General features: G+C 38.1%; 1 protein-coding gene across 2 annotated transcripts; it reads left to right on the top strand.

Annotated features, from left to right (window-relative positions):
* Window positions 1-389: 389 nt before the first annotated feature.
* Window positions 390-11,444, top strand: ptcd3 (pentatricopeptide repeat domain 3). 2 transcript variants are annotated; one of them, XM_048176348.1, is made up of 24 exons: window positions 390-528; window positions 716-768; window positions 859-892; window positions 2,950-2,995; window positions 3,085-3,153; window positions 3,283-3,387; window positions 3,466-3,589; window positions 3,664-3,773; window positions 4,558-4,634; window positions 5,707-5,794; window positions 5,873-5,933; window positions 6,019-6,101; window positions 6,175-6,319; window positions 7,606-7,656; window positions 7,762-7,851; window positions 7,941-7,969; window positions 8,062-8,168; window positions 8,243-8,321; window positions 8,408-8,498; window positions 10,333-10,418; window positions 10,512-10,660; window positions 10,754-10,795; window positions 10,990-11,148; window positions 11,225-11,444. In XM_048176348.1, exons 1-24 carry the CDS (start codon window positions 437-439, stop codon window positions 11,268-11,270), a joined length of 2,016 nt encoding a protein of 671 aa, XP_048032305.1. In that variant the 5' UTR covers window positions 390-436; the 3' UTR covers window positions 11,271-11,444. The 2 variants fall into 2 exon arrangements, with proteins under 2 accessions (XP_048032305.1, XP_048032307.1); XM_048176350.1 differs by having other exon boundaries at window positions 862-892.
* The last annotated feature ends 1,159 nt before the right edge of the window (window positions 11,445-12,603 follow it).

The raw sequence follows: 12,603 nt of genomic DNA on the forward strand, positions 1-12,603 counted from the left end.
GATAGATATTAATTATTTGCTAGTAAAACACATGAATGATAATATTCTACGGGGCCGTATGAAAAATATGTTTTTAAATTGTTTGTTCAGATGGTATATCCCGACATTAGAAAGCGAATGAAAGGTAGAATGGAATTTTTTGTTTTATTTTATTTATTTATTTATTTTTTTTTTGTTTAACACTTCAGCGTTTATTTTAATTCAATAGTTATTAAACTTTCTCAGTGTCATTATCCAGACGTTAATTATTTTCCAGATCGCGATAGAAGTAGACGGTTTGGTCACATGATATCTGTTACTTTTCTCAGCGCTGATTCGGATGAACCAATGACAGCCGGAGGTTGTGTCTACGCGCTGAGCCATCTAGCGCCCCCTGTTGTTTTCACTGTAGCGTTAAAGCGCCACCGGATGGCTTTCGCTCGCGCACTCTGGTGTCATGGCGTCCTCCTGTTCACAAGCTCTCAGGCATCATGCTTGTAAGAGTAGCAGAATATTGCGGATTCATCTGCAGAAGTCGTGGCCTAATAGGTAAGATTAATGCACAAGATAAAGCTTATTTGTGCCTTTTTATTAAATTACATTTTTGTAATCTCCAAGCACTTTAAAATAATGACTGGTTGTCTCTAGGTCATTTCAAGGGGCTGTATGTGTCATGATTAATACGTTTAATCAGAATATAAAATGTTTTATCATAATAAAAATGGTTTGATTACAGGGGTTTTGCTCTGAATTCTGCTGCAGATAATCAACCTGCCGTTTCTTCACTAGGTTTGACAACTAATTTCTGTCTTTTTAATATGTTCTTTATTAAATTAAGCTGCTTAAATCTTTTTTAATATCTTTTTTTTTTTTTTTTTTTAGAAGAAATAGTCATTCCAAAGAAGAAAACATGGTATGTACTGTACTGATCAACACATAAAAGATCTTGCATGGTTTTTGTTATGCTCATTAAAGGTGCAATATGTAAGATTTCTGTCCGCTATATAAAAAACAAAGGCGTAGCTTTATGCGCGGAATCTTGGGACACGTGGTCTTCACATCACAGCCGGTGGAAACAATTGGGATAGGACTCGGGAAGAAATCATGTTCATGGATGTGATTATTAACGTTACTGTAGTGTGAAGCAGAGCAGGAGCGAGTGTTGTGGAGCTGAACGAGGAGCTGGAGCGATTGAGCAACACACGCCTCACGAGCAGCGGGACTTTTATTATGACACAGTCGCCGGCGCCGCTTCCGCTTTTCCTTTTTTGGAAAAAAAAGCTCTGTTTATCATATTAGATACATTTGAGAGTGTTGAAAATGATGTTATAACGTTACTCTGTGCGTTCGCTCGGCGGCTGCTGTGAGACACTGTTACACACTGCAGTAAGATAGATCGATTTTACAATATCATATTAAATGACGGATGGCTTGTGTTGATAAATATCATGCAATTAATTTTAAAACGTATTGTATGATGGAGAAAATGCTGTATTATTCTTACTAAAAATAAAGCTGCATCTGATTATGCTATGTTAGCTACTTCACAAAATAGTGTTTTTCTCTGAGGCATGGTAAAGCATGGTACTCGCAAAAAATGTGTATAGTGTTGAGCTATATAACAATAATTCATTTATAAAGATATCAAAACAGTTGTTCCCTTGTCTATTAAAACGTGTAATATATTAAAGCGTCTTTGGTGTTTCCATGGTTTCTACAAAATAAAACGGAAATCGAGGGTAACGTGGGTATGACGCCACTGACAGGCGACTCCTCACACGTCCCGGAGCCTTGATTAAAACTGCAATTTTCTCACGATTTACAAATAGTTGGAAACATTTGGGATATTGTAAGTACTCAAGTGAACAAAATATATAACACTGGCCTAGTGGTTTTTGGATATTTTACTGCAAAAATCTTACATATTGCACCTTTAATTAATTCATTAATTATCATACTTTTTTTGGTACTTCTGGCACTGTTTTCAACTGGTTTAGACATTATTTGCCCAGACGCAGAATACTGGTCTGATATTGGACCAGTTTCTTCTGGTGTCCCTCAGGGCTCTATGTTAGGACCTTTACTTTTTAGTCTTTATTGATTCCCGCATCCCTTTTGGCCAATTCTAGGTATTAAATATCACTTTTATGTCAATGACACACATCTATATTCTTTTTTTAATAAACAAAAAGTTTATATTAAGTGACTTACATTTTCGAAAATTCCAAATCGCTTGTTTTGCTTTATTTCGCCAAAGAAAATAGTTCCAAAGTCCACAGAATTGTTTTGCGTCTCTGAGCAACACTTCCGGAATGAATCAGCCGTTTGAATGAATCGGTTGAATCTCAATGACTCATTAACAGTGATTCGCTGCCACCTACTGGCGGGTTTAATTTTACATTTAAAAGTATCTTTTCATATTATAAATAATTCTCAAATAACAGTATTAAACGTTGTATATTTTCAACATTTCAAAACATTATTTATGCATTAGTTAGCTATACATTAGATTACAATTTTTGAGCCTACATAAAACCTTAAAAGCACTGTTTATTTAATTTATATGTTTATTGTGTTGTATTTATTTGCGCTATTACTTTTTATTTGTTCCTATTTTATTACTTACCGTTTACTTGTCTAACAATATTTTAAAATTTAAGTGAGTTAATCTAGTAGTTTTTGGTGTTATAAACTTATTTATTAAGGTTACATGCATCAAAAAAAATAGAAAATGATAACTAGGCTTATTTTATATGTCCATTTTCTTTTCTTTCTTTTTTTTATTGTGGGTCCAGAGAAAATTTTGGCAGGGCAAGTAAAAATTTGAACCACTGGCCCGACCGGGGCCAAAAATCCTTATCATTGAGCCCTGCTTTTGTTGTTTTATTTTGTATTTTTACCTTGTAAAGCACTTTGAAAAGCTCTTTAAGGTGCTATAGAGAATAAAGTTATTGTTATTATCATTATCAGGAGTAAAGAAGCTGTCTTACAGGCTCTGGCGTCCACTGTGAACAGGGTATGTTACTCACACAAGTTTAACATCCATGTTCAAAACACAATGTCATCTAATATCATGTAAGCAAAGTTACTATGTATGTGTTCTAGGATCCTACAGCATCAGATTACAGATTCCAGGATGATCCATATCTCACTCCAAAGACATCATTAGACTTTGTGAGTAATTCATAAAGATGCATTTAGACCGGATTGCTTTCGTACTGTAAACGTCATGTGGTCGAACAGCCAAAAAAAGACCTAACCTGATTTCTAGCTCGCATTAACCTCTTTATTTCTCCCACACAGAAATTATTTTCCTTGTCCCAGGAGTCGGGCAGAAACACTGCCAAATATTTCATCAATAAATACCCGAATTACTTCCAGAAGGACTACGCACAGCCTCATATTCCCGTGAGTGTCCGGTGCTCGTGTCTGATGGTTTGATTATCTCACGAGGGTTTGTGAAGAACCTGCTGTCTTGTGTTGAAGTGTTTGATGCCGGAGACTCTGGAGGCTCGGATAGAGGATCTGTCGGAAGCTGCGCTCACAGAGAGGATTCAGCTGAGGAAGGTCAGAGCTGCTGTGGATCTGTACGACCAGCTGCTGCAGGCCGGTGAGAGCCAGCGAAACAAGGCATTGTGGGTAATATAGAGACGGGAGTTCGACTGATGAGTGTGTTCTGTGCAGGTACATCAGTGTCTTTGGATGTGACCAATGATCTGTTAGATCTGATTTGTTTCTATGGAGACCGTGATCCCGCACAAGAGAATGTTCCGGAACAGAGGAGCGAAGAGACGGTAGGCACAATGTTCCTCATTTAAATAATTAATGTGCAGAATAAAGGGGCGGAGCCTGGTTGAATTAGTTAGAAACTGGCGGTTATGGTAAGGGGCGGGACATTTCCCAAACACCAATCACAACACACTGCTCCAGCCGACCAATCAGAGCACATTGTGCTTTTCAGAAGGAGGGGCTTCATAGAGACAGGAACTAAACAGAGCGTTACTGACAGACTGGGAAGAGAGGAGCTGCAACAATGGAGAATATGAGGAGAATAATCAACATCAAGACTTTGAAAAAAGCATAATTACTCAATAAAACCGAACTTTTATTTTGGCGGGTTGTAGTGAAGACCTTTGAGTTTCTGTGTGGATATGATATGTTCTGAAGAAGTTCATGTCCTCGTACATAATATTATATAATATTTAATATTATTTGTCGTTTTCGAGAAAGTAGCCTATTGGCCTCTTTTCTTAAAATGACAAATATTACCCAGAATGCATTGTAATATACAGAATATACTGTAAAAACAATGCATTCTAGGTAATAATTGTCATTTTTTTCGAGAAAGTAGCCTATCGACCTAATATTACCCAGAATGCATATCGACAAATAATATAGGAAAATAATCAACATTCAATCTAGTAGAGCCTTTGAAAAAGAGCATAATATGGCCCAGCGCTAAAATCTGTTTGGGTAATGCAAATAATCAATAATAAATGTGACTACTGAATTTTATAAAACATGTGTAATGATGATTTTTCTCCATCTTATGCCTATTTTACCATGGTTAAACCCCAGGAGGACGTCCAGGAGGAACCACAGCCTAGGAAAGGAAGAGCACCCAAAGCCTCGGATTTACTGAAGGCCACCTGGAAGTGAGTGTTTCTAATAAAACAGTACTCGTATACACTACTGGTCAAAGGTTTGGATTAATTTTAGACTTTTTAATGTTTTTGAAAGTCTCTTCTGTTCAGCAAGGCTGCATTAAATTGATCAGAATAATACAAATTATATTATAAGGATATTGAAATGGACCTATAATGCCTCTTTCACAAGATGTAATATAAGTCTCTGGTGTCTCCAGAATGTGTGTGTGAAGTTTCAGCTCAAAATCCCCCACAGATCATTTATTATAGCTTGTCAAATTTGCCCCTATTTGGGTGTGAGCAAAAACACACAGTTTTTGTGTGTCCCTTTAAATGCAAATGAGCTGCTGCTCCCGGCCCCTTTTCCAGAAGAGGGCGGAGCTTTAACAGCTCAACAACAACAAAGCTGGAGAATCTCACGCAGCCAAAATGACGAAAGTGTTCAGCCTTACATTGTTCAAACTGATGGAGAGACTCAGGAAGAAGTTACAACTTTTAGACGTTTCTGAATGGTTAGTGGATAAATTGATGTAGTTGCTGTGGAGTTGATTCAACTCATCCACTAGCATGTGCCGTCATATTCATCTTTTGTGTTGAATTGACCCTCATTTGGCGTAAAATGACGGCATGTCAACAACACTCTACTACAACAACTCTTCCTCTTCTCTAAAGCAGCCCAACATGGCCCCGCCCCCTTTGTTGTGTGTTCTTGGGGGCGGGGTTTATGTAAATTTTAGGGTTTGTGATGTCACTAACCCAGGAAGAAGCTCGTTGTAGTCTTTAAACAGAGAATTCTTTCATTTCTTTGCATTGAACTTTGAGCGTCGTAACTTTGCAGATGTTGTTTATGCTCAAACAGCAACATTACACACTAACTAAAGTTAAAAAAGTGAAATCATAATCAACCACCTCTTTAAATTTATATTATAAGTATATTAAAAGAAGGTATAAATGCAACCTCCTTTAAAAAACAAAAAAAACAAACAAGTTATTCCAAATCAATGACAGGTGGTGTATCTGCACAATACAAAGTTAAGAATATTCATGTCATGAGAGGAAACTTTGTCTCGTTCTCCCGCAGAGAGAATAATAATGCTGAGAGAATCTTTGCGCTGCTGTCGGAGCCGAACACGCGTTCATACAGCGCTCTGATCCGAGGCATGGTGAAGGTAACGTGTACAGGAACACATGCATGTCTTTACGAGTCTGATGTCAGAAGATGACTGTGCGTGTGCTTGATTTAACAGTACGGCGCTTATTCCAGAGCGTTCAGCACTTACACTGACCTGCTGAACAACCGGCTGACAGGTGAGCGTGTTCTTTACGCTTTATACGATTTTTTTCCAATTGAGCAGTTCCAGAGCTGAATATCTTGAATGTTTTGCTGCTGTAGCTGATGTGAACATCTTCAACGCCCTGATCGCAGCCGCCCCAGAAGCGCAAGAGAAGTACAATGAGAAGTGGGAGCTGATAGTGGTACGTGACTGTGGTTTTGTCGTGAATCCGCGTTCTTAAGTAGCTTCTGCATCAGTCTGGGTGTGTTTTGTAGGATCTTTTGAAGCAGATGGCAGAGCAGAAGGTCAAGCCGAACCTCCTGACGTTTAACGCCGTCCTGAAGGCTTTGAGACGCTGTGGCGCTTTGGGCAAATCTCAGGCCTTCCCTGTGATCAGCGAGATGAAGGCTCTCTCCATCGGTCTGTTGAGTGATCAGTCTTTAGGGGTTCAAGCACATGCTGAAACTCTATTGTAATTGTAAGGATTTTTATTATTTTTCTTCCGCCGTAAAATGAATCGCGCAACCCAAACCGTAAGGCCTACAGACTTGAAACTTTGCCGGATGGTAGTCCTCAATTTGGGGAGAACCTCAGAAGGTATGACCCCAATTGGCCAATAGGTGGTGCTACAGCGATCAAAAAGACGAAATTGCTCATAACTCATAGACTATTTGTCGTAGACTCGAGTGTCTTATATCACTGTAATCCTCAAAACAAACAAAATGTATATCTCCGATTTCATTTCTGGCATGCAAATTTTTTAGTCATTTTGAATTTTATCCAAAACCTACTTTTGCGAACTAGTCCTTGGTTTTTTTACCCGATCAGACCAAAACCAGTGCAGGACAATTATCTGGACTCTCTAGATCAATATCCTTCGGGTCGCTATAACACGATCATTTAGAAAGTAGGCGTGGCTAAATATACCCAAAAGCCTATAAAGCCTAAACGAAAACTCAGAATTTTACGAAAATTGCTGAGCACATGCAGGATATGACTCTAAAGAAGCACACCAATTTTTGTGTAGATCGGACCATAGGTAGCGCTATAATTGTGAAAAAACTTTAAAAAACATATGTTTTTAATGGTTTTGACTGAAAATGTATGTAACTTTGGGTGTGGTCGACTTATTTTCACTTGAATCCTGAATCCTTGCTGAGTCCAACGATACCAAACATGGTAGGTTTCGCCTTTTGGTTTGTGCAACGTTGTGATTCAGCGTTTAAAAAAACTTTTGCGAATATCTTCGAAACCGTTCGATTGAGACGAAACCACCGTAGGAAACACGGAAACTAAGTTGATTAACTAAATATTAAAGCCCAAATGTCTTTGACGTTTTTGGTTCACATTTTATGCTCTCATATATATATATATATATATATATATATATATATATATATATATATATACATCTATAACATATTTTCACCAAATCACACCTAAAAAACACGTAGATCGGGCAATAGGTGGTGCTATAACTGTCAAAAACCTTTAAAAACCATGTTTTTTCCCTACTGAATTGGCTGTAAATGGTCTTTTCCATCTATGATCTAAGTGTTTACATGCTTGCTAAATAAAATAATACCCTTTTATGTGCTTAAAGGCCTTAAAGTGCTTGAACCCCGGTAAATGCTGCTTGCAGCTTTAATTATTTCTGCTTATTATGTTATTCTGGCATGTAATCGATTGTTTTTCTTTGATTTCAGAACCCAGTCTGGCCTCTTACAATCACGTGCTCAGCATATTTTATAAAACAGGTGATAAAGACTCATTTGATGACAATTCTTAAATAAATGAGCAAGTTAAATGTGCATACATGGAAACTCACTATCGTGCATTTCCCATCATGCTTTGCTCTGCAGGTGCCCCAATTCAGGGCCAAAAAGACATTCTACAGGAAGTGATGTACGAGGTGTCAGGAAAGAGCTTTACTCCTCAGGACCCTGATGATGGTATCTGCTTATCATTATTGCTAGATAGAGCCTGTCCTAAAACACACACTCAACCACTTGTCTATATTCTGTTATATTTTGTTTTTCAGCACAGTTCTTCATCACTGCTATGAGAATCGTAAGTGCAACAATCAAACACTACTTTATAGTAAATGCCACATTAGTATGAGATGAGGTGTGACCCTTTTCGGCATCTCTTATCATCTACAGTGTCTGGACACCAAGGACATTGAGCAGGCGTACAGGGTCCATGAGCTGCTGCGAGTAGGAGAGAACTGGAGACTTATGGGAAATGATTTAAAACAGAACATCTACTAGTGAGTATATCATCATTTCCAGTCAATTCTTCCCCTGACGCGGGTCTATATCATGTTGCTTGTGTCTGTTTCAGTACGCGGTTCTTCAGTCTGCTCTGTCTGATGGAGAACGTTGATGTGGTGCTGCAGTGGTACAGAGATCTGATTCCCTCCGTGAGTGACACGCAATCATGCTTCACGTGAACGCTCACGGGATGATTGACATGCACTGATGTGTGTTGATGTGATCTGGTCTGCAGGTGTACTACCCCACTTCTAACATCATGACGGATCTGCTCCGAGCACTTGATACTGACAGCCGATTGGACCTCATCCCGCAGATATGGAAAGGTGATTGACTCATTTATTTATTGAGGTCCAAACACTGAAGGTGTGTAATGCTGCTGCTTCCGCTCTTGAATCTATGGCAGCCCATAGAACCGCTTGCGGAAAGTTGTGAAATTTGGCACACTGATAGAGGACAGACTAAACATTAATCATACCAAATTTGGAGTCTTTAACTCAATCCCTCTAGCGCCACCAACTGTCCAAAGTTGCACTCACGTTTAAGGTAATAACTTTTGAACTGTTCATTTTCCATCATTTAAAATTTTCCAAAATACCTAATTTTTAAATCATCTTCAGACCACGCTGACTAAAAGTTAGGGAATTTAAGTTGATTTGTCAAATGTCGAATAACCAAATTCTCGTATAACGTACAAACGAATTCGATGGAGAGCACGCCAAAATGAACATGAGGCTGTATCTCCTCAACGCTTAAGCGTATTCTGACCAAAATTGGTGCGTGTTATGACAACCATAACCTGAGGATTCCTGCACAGTTTCAGCACACTGCCACCTAGAGGTCAGGAGATATTGAAGAAAATGTCTGTTTTTGCTTTAACTTCTGAAAATGCTATATTTTACAAACGCATTGGCATATCATTACGAAATTTGGTATTTGTAATTAGCTCCGTACAACTTTGAAGGTACTCAAAGTTGAGAAAGTGCCACCTTGTGGTCAAAAATTATATTGAAATGTTAAAAAATGCCAATAGTTATTGATTAATTTTGAGTATTGTAATGAAGCTTGATAGATTGCTTGATGTATACCAAATTAGTCAGCCGAACTTCCTGTCCGCCATTTTGATTTTCAAATTCGAATCGCTTGATACCGACAACCGATTAGACCGCAGATATGGAAAGGTGATTGTCTGATTTATTTATTAGGGGCCAAGCACTGAAGGTTGTCTCTTTAGATTCAGTGCAGCATGCCGAGTCGAACAATTCCCATTACGGCCATTTTGGGTGTGTCGACCATTTTGAATTTTGTTGTAAAATGCTATATTTCACAAACACATTGGCATATCATTACATAATTTGGTATGTGTAATCGGCTCCATAACCTGAAGGTACTCAAAAAGTTGAGAAAGTGCCACCTTGTGGTCAAAAATTATAGTGAAATTTTAAAAAATGCCAATAACTATTGATTAATTTTGAGTATTGTAATAACTTGATAGATTCCTTGGGTCATGGTGAGAACATGGAAACAAAATAAGTTGTACGAACTTCCTGTCCGCCATTTTAATTTTTAAAGTCAGATCATCTTCAGACCATGCAGACAAAAAGTTATGGAATTTAAGTTGATTCGTTAAACTTCAAATAACCAAATTCTCAAATAACTCACGAACGAATCGGATGGAGAGTGCGCCAAAATGAACATGAGGCTATATCTCCTCAACGCTTTAGCGTATTCTGACCAAAATTGGTGTGTGTTATGACAACCATAACCTGAGGATTCCTGCACAGTTTTGGCACACTGCCACCTAGTGGTCAGGAGATATAAAAAAAATGGCTGTTTTTGCTTATAACTTCTGAACGGTTCGGCCGAAAATCACAAAACTGGTCTCTTTAGATTGAAAAATGACCAATTCCCAAATGCCAATAGCTTTTGATTAATTCTGCCTATTGTAATGAAACTTGATTGATTGCTTGGGTCATGGTGAGAATATGGATGCCAAATTAGTCAGCCAAACTTTTTGTCAGCCATTTTTATTTTTTAAATTCGAGTCATCTTCAGACCATGCCAGCAAAAAGTTAAGGATTTTGTGTCGATAGTTATTGTTTAACGCATCAGCAAAGTTGATGGAACATTTATTCAGATGACTGTCGTCTTGTTCCTCAGATATCAAGCAGTTGGGTCATGCCAACCGGCAGAAGCTGGTGGAGGAGCTGCTGGCGCTGATGGCCCGAGAGAAGCACAGTCAGGAGGTAGAACCGGATCACTGGTGAAAGATGATCTGCATTGGTTGATGGCATCAGTGTCGGTCTGTAGTAATTGTTCATGTGTGTGTTTCTGGACAGGTGCAGGAATCATTTGCTGACTGTGCGCTGGACATTAAGAGAATGTACAACACAGGTGACCGCGGCAAGGTTATGATGAGCTGGACGGCCGGCTCTCTCAGCGACGTCATCTCCGTTCTGCTCGCAGCTCAGAGGAGACAGGACGCCTGGTAAACGTCTTTTACAGGATTCTGTAATGTGATCAAGATCAAATCGAGTTAAAAACGCCCTCAGATCTGTTCCTCTCACTTCTCTTCATTCAGGGACACGCTGAAACTCTTCAAAACACACAATAGAGTTCCCAGGTAAGATCAAGAGTGCTTTTTTCCCCATGGCTTTTCCAATGATTTGTGCTTTTTGAGATTTTTAAGAAATTGCTTGAAAACCTCTACAAGTGAATATGCATTTAACATAAATGTTTTAGTCAGTTTTTGCCACATGCAATATAACAGAAATGTTTTATTTCTTGTCTTGATATGTTCACACTAACATGTGTCAGTGCGGAGCTGTTGAACCAGTTCTTGACGTGTGTGAAGGAGAGTGGTGATGTGGATCAGGCCGTGGAGCTGGTTCAGATCTCCGCTGGCTTCTGTCTGCCCGAAACGCCCGAACTCATCCAGAGGATCCAGCAGGAGTTTGAGCTCTCAGAGCAGCACAAGTACGTCTCGCCTTTGCGGATGATTTAGTTGAATTAGAAAATACAAGAATGAATTTGTAATCTGGTCCTCTTGCAGGAGCATCTTGTCTGATCTGGAGATTCGGACCTTTAACAGCGAGTAAATCTCGGGGCTGAGAGGCGTTCTGCAGTGTGGATGATCAGAGCAGCTGAATATCTGTTGAAATCTGCGCATTTTCTGTATACTTCAGCGTGTTTGGTACATGTGTAATTATTACTCTTCATTCAGATGATAACTCAACTCAATAAAAAAATCAGTAGTTTAAATGTTTTCCTCACTGGTGTTTTGAGTCTGGATTCATGTTCTGATGGGATCTGATCACGTGAGCTTGTTTTTTGTCCATACCAATCTTCAGTGGTACTGATCAAACACAAGATTACAGTTTATTGAATGGTTGACTTTTTAATGCAGTTATCACATTTACCTAATTTACCAATAAACCAGTTTTATTGATTGCAATAAAGACGAAGCTATTGGGACCGTTTAAAAACGCCGTGTCTGTAATTAGACACACATGCATTATTTTCCAGCACTTCAAATGTTATATTTAATGTAATGACCACAAATACTTGTTCATCCTTCTGAGATTGTCCCCATTGTAAAACTGAACGTTTAAAAATGTAGGAAATTCAACATTTGATATAAAACACATTTAAAAATAGACAATAATTACCACTTTAACCAGCAGGTGGCGGCAAAGTAACATTTATTTGTGCATATATCAGCCATTTCTTCTAATCGTTTTTGACTAAATATTAAACATTATAAAATAACTAGGTTTAAAAATACATTTTGTCAATGTGAAGTATGAAATACTCTCATGAAAAACAATAACTTTTCTTGTGAACGAATGACAGAAAGCGAGCGCCGCTCTCTCTTTATAATCACAGCAGATGTCAGTCAGTGCAGCACAAGATCAATGATTTCAGCACACAATTTATTCAATTAATCTAACTAAAGTGCACAATATTTAATTTTTGAAGCTTTTTTTACATAAAAGTGTGAAAACTAATGGTCGAATTGAATTTAGCCGAGGTGAACACTGAGGTACGTCTTTATTTATTTTTTATGCCGTCTTATGTTTGAATAACTAAATTAATGCTATGCATGACTATTTAAATGACTATATTCTGATTATAAACTAAGTTTTTCACTACTGATGCTCAACACACCAGTAAATGACTCTCACCGGAATTTTCCAGCTGGCTTATATTATTGCGGAAGTTCTAAAGAACGCTCCGTTCATATTACCCATTAAGACATTCCTAACAGGTAAAATAAATATAATGAATATATAAGCTAATATAGTGCATATATTTAGTGAAATGCTTCATTTTTCTAGTGAACTAACATGCTGTGGACACTAAATGACTTGCCTGAGGTTAAAAACACTAGTTTAACTAGGTTAAAACACTAGTTAAGAGACACATAAACAT

Source organism: Megalobrama amblycephala, linkage group LG23 (genome assembly GCF_018812025.1).
Source record: "Megalobrama amblycephala isolate DHTTF-2021 linkage group LG23, ASM1881202v1, whole genome shotgun sequence".
Lineage (NCBI taxonomy): Eukaryota > Metazoa > Chordata > Actinopteri > Cypriniformes > Xenocyprididae > Megalobrama > Megalobrama amblycephala.

Excerpts from the sequence above, each read along its gene's own strand:
- ptcd3 (XM_048176348.1), top strand. The coding sequence starts at position 437 with ATGGCGTCCTCCTGTTCACAAGCTCTCAGGCATCATGCTTGTAAGAGT. Across the intron at positions 5,795-5,872 it reads TGATCCGAGGCATGGTGAAG|TACGGCGCTTATTCCAGAGC; the intron begins GTAACGTGTACA and ends TTGATTTAACAG. Across the intron at positions 8,169-8,242 it reads TTAAAACAGAACATCTACTA|TACGCGGTTCTTCAGTCTGC; the intron begins GTGAGTATATCA and ends TGTCTGTTTCAG.